The sequence below is a fragment of the Penaeus vannamei genome, chromosome 13 (assembly GCF_042767895.1).
Source record: "Penaeus vannamei isolate JL-2024 chromosome 13, ASM4276789v1, whole genome shotgun sequence".
Lineage (NCBI taxonomy): Eukaryota > Metazoa > Arthropoda > Malacostraca > Decapoda > Penaeidae > Penaeus > Penaeus vannamei.
Genome location: NC_091561.1, coordinates 28,839,512 through 28,843,551, shown reverse-complemented (window position 1 = coordinate 28,843,551; position 4,040 = coordinate 28,839,512). Strand labels below are relative to the sequence as shown.

The 4,040-nt window shown below is 48.4% G+C and overlaps 1 protein-coding gene across 1 annotated transcript; it reads right to left on the bottom strand.

Annotated features, from left to right (window-relative positions):
• Positions 1 to 1,614: 1,614 nt before the first annotated feature.
• LOC138863735 (uncharacterized) lies at positions 1,615 to 2,804 on the bottom strand. Its single transcript, XM_070128566.1, has 3 exons — positions 2,555 to 2,804; positions 2,327 to 2,481; positions 1,615 to 2,121 (listed from the first exon to the last, which is right to left on the bottom strand). The coding sequence occupies exons 1-3, from the start codon at positions 2,802 to 2,804 to the stop codon at positions 1,615 to 1,617; spliced, it is 912 nt and encodes a 303-aa protein (XP_069984667.1).
• Positions 2,805 to 4,040: the final 1,236 nt, after the last annotated feature.

The window sequence follows — 4,040 nt, the reverse complement described above, 5'->3', positions numbered from 1 at the left end:
ATTAATAAAAAAATTTTAAAAAAGTTCTGTTAACTGAGGATGAAGAGTATTCACCAGCCAACAGCACATTACATCCTGATACTGCACACCAAGAGCAATGCGCCCCCCCCGTCTGCCAGTACCAGTATCTCTGCTGCTCACCAAGGTGAACAGAACACACCGATTGTCAGTAGTTCTGCTGCACACCAAGGTGAACAGAACACACCGATTGTCAGTAGTTCTGCTGCACACCAAAGTGACACATTGGCAGACAAGAGAAACAATTCAGCATCGGCTGAAACTCCTGCAGGTGAGTCCAGTTACCTCACCTCAACACCTATCTGCCGACGGCTATAAAAAAGAAAGAAAAAAACAGTTGCCATCCGTCATTTCCGGGATGAGCACGGAGATTCCGGCGTCCGGGAAGTTTCAGCCCACTCTGGCAGAAGGTTTACCGAGAATTGCTTTTTTTTTTTTTTTTTTTTTACTTCCCAGACACTTGTATGTTTACTGGCTTATTGTAGCCATATGCTGTCCTATGAAGGATATTATTGTCATATATTATAGTACATACTCCATTCTACAAGTGTTTTCTCTCAAAGTTAAAGAAAACCTCATTATTTACAATTCATGTGCGCTGCTTCTGTCCTTTCACATATGGAAGACCTTGCAGCTCTCTGTGGTGGCTGGTTTTTACCGAGAATCACTAAAGTGTTTTTACACTTCATATATATGTTTGCCCTATTGTTTGATATTATTGTCTTACATTGTACTATTTTCTCCATTTTAGGAGTGTTTGCATCATATTCAGTGTGTCTTCAAGTCAAAATGGAAACAGTACAAAAAATAAAGGAATTTATTCTTAGGCATAAAAAAATCTATTTACAATATTCACAACTGTGCTTCTCGCTTTTTACGTGTGGAAATCCTTGAAGCAAGGACCAGCACACAGGGAGACCTTACAGCTCCCACACAACACCCTGGTCTCCTTCCTTCTTCAGTCTCTGTTCCAGCAAAGTGAACATCGCTGGAGCGGTGTGTCCACTGGAAGGTGGGGCAGCTGGTCGTCTTCCTCCTGACGTTGCAGCAGTGAAGCTCGTCTGAAGGATCCTGGACGACCTCCTCGCTGCAGAAGTCCACGCACCAACTTTAGTCTGACGTCTACCTGTGGAAGCTTGCCGCCGAGGGCCCGGTGGACAGCCAGTGCGTTGACCACTGCCATGTTCGGCAGATAGAATATCTTATACTACTTGATGTTTTTTCGGACTGCTGGATATGACTGCCCCAGCTACATGCCGTTGTTGCAGCTGACGACTACTTCGGGCTTCAACCTCTCTTCCCCTCGGCGGTTTGGAGGCAGGGTGACGATCCTGCTGATGTGAGTGGTGGAGAGCATCGTAACAGGACACTTGTCCACCCACTGAAGGCACATCATTCCAGTCGGTGTACTCCAAAAGTCGATGTGTCCCTGGTCCACTGGCATGCTCTTCTTGTTGGTACGAACTGTACCAACAGCGCTGGTCTTCTGGGCCTGTAGGTGGTGGTAGAGAGTTGGAGAGGAATATCAGTTATATGTGTGCAACTCGCATCCCTTGTCAAAAAGATCTGCCTTCTCCAGCAGGTCAAGGACGGCCTTCATGCTCGCGGGGAATTCCCCACGATCTTGCCCCATGTAGATGTTGAAGCCGCCGTATACCCTGCCTTAGGACCGTCGGACGAGCAGAACTTGTAGACCTTCAGCCCTCTCCTTGCCCGCTTGCTCGGGTTATACTGGAGGGCATGATAACACCTCTTGAAGGCCCACAAGCTCTCGTCGACGGAGACGTTCTTGTTTGGAACGAAGACCGTCTTGAAAGTCTCGTCCAGAACATCGAGGATGGAATGTAGCTTAAACAGGCGGTCACCCTCTTGCCTCTCCTCTTCGTTGTTGGCGTAGTGCATCGCCGACGTCAGAGCATCGAATCGGTTGCGTGCCATCGTCTTTGGGAAAATGCTTGAAGACATCAAGGGGTCGGTGGACCAAAAGTCCCTCACGTGGCAATGAAGAACCTCAGTCCCAGGTATGACCACATCTCCCTTGCCGTCATATCTTACCAAGCCTTCAATTGGGACGAAGACATCCGAGAGTTCTTGTGGGTGTATCTGCAATTACAAGATAAGGCATTGTAAAAAAAAATCGGTGAAGAAACTGCTGAACATCTCTAGGGGGGTTTGACGACTGATCGAGACCCTCATGAACTCCTGACTTCCCAAGGAACTCAAAAGCTTTTGGGCGGTTCTCCCTCTTCTGCCACAAGAAGGGTGGCGACCCTGGGACGGCAGCGGCAACCTCAGCGCGAAGTTAAACGGACTCCGCAAGAGGCTTGTCGGAGTCCATCGACGTGTCCGCTGGGGCAACATAATCGGCGTCCAAATCGCCATCTTCATCCTGGTCCTCGGGCTCAGACTCGGATTCCTCCCAATCCGAGTCGTCGCCGTCGAAACGGCCGGAGACTTCGATATCTGTAAAATAGTGATACCATGCAGAAATACAATATCAAAAGAACCATGTGTTTTCCTATGATAGAAAACTTACCAAGGTGATCACTATTCCTGGTCAGTTTCAAAGGGGGTGTGTAGTTCTCTGAATCATCTTCATCGACTCCCTCGTCGGCGGATGATTGAATCAAGTACAAGCAGGGGTATGGAGCATTCTTCAGGCGAGGAAAGCCCCTCAAGGTCGAAGGTCGTGGGTAATCAACTATCCCCTCGTCAAAAGGCAAGTATCGAATCGCTGGTGAGTTCCTCGGCCTGTGAGAGCGAATGCAAGAGGGCTGGCGAGACATTTCAAAAGCAATAGCTGGCTGGCAAGTGATTTACTTTGCCCTCTGCTTGACCGTTTATACGATTATTTCCAGGTTTCCAGCCAATCAGCACCCGCCAAAGCATTCCATGTCAGGTCACGTGATGGGTAATGTGGCAAGAGCACGGGAATGCTTGAAAAGCACGTGAATCATTCTTCTTGGCTTTCTCCCATTTTTATTCTCTCTCTCTCTGTCTCCAGCCCTTAGTCCATATCCTCTTTGCCCATCTTCCTTATTCCATTCCCAGCAAATTCTAGATTTTATTGCTTCTCTTCCTACCCATTCACCCAGTTCTACCGTCATCTTAGCACCATCCCCCTACAGTTCGTTCAGTGATCAGATCAGCTCCTGCCTCCCCTACACAAAATTTGAAGAGTAGTCAGGTTGACTATTAAACACCCTGCTCCTCACAACAGGTTTAATCGATCAGCCCAAGCCACGACTTCCTCGGTCGACACACAGGCCTCCGCCCAGGGTTGTTTTGAACAGAGACAACCTGTTGGGCGGGATCATCCTGAGGAAAGCGAGCCAGGTGGCCGTAAAGCCTGAGTTGGCGATCACGGATTGTGCAGGTAATAGGTCCTGTGCCAATCTCATGGTGCAGTCGTTGGTTGGACACATGGTCCCGTCAACAGTACTCCATGATCCGGCGCAAGGACCTATTACAAAAGGCACCAAGTCGAGACTCCAAGGCGCAGGATAGTGTCCAGGTTTCACTACCGTATAGCAAAACTGGGACTATGAGGGCCTTGAAGACACGAAGCTTCGTCCTTCTGCACAGGTACCGGTATCTTCAAATACTCTTGTCGAGAGAGTTCATGACCCCTGCTGCCAGGCCAATCCATCTACTGACTTCATGGTCTGACATTTTCAGCAAAGTCAAGGTCGGTAACCTTGATATTGCCCATCATTGCTCCACAATTACTTTGAATAGTACCTCTGCCCATTATCCAGTCCATGCAAGTTTTGAAAAACGTTGGTGGAAGGACACAGCTTTGCCTCACTCCTGAACTAACAGGAAAGAAGCTTGACAGGCCCCCACCACACATTACAGCACTTTCAGTACCAGTATGCAGACATGCTATTAGTCCAATAATCCTTGTTGGAATTCTTCTCAGTTTCAAGATCTCCCAGAGTGATTCCCGATGCACCATATCGAATGCCTTCTTGAGGTCGATGTAGGCTGCATGCAGCCCACGCCCAAATTCACGACGATGC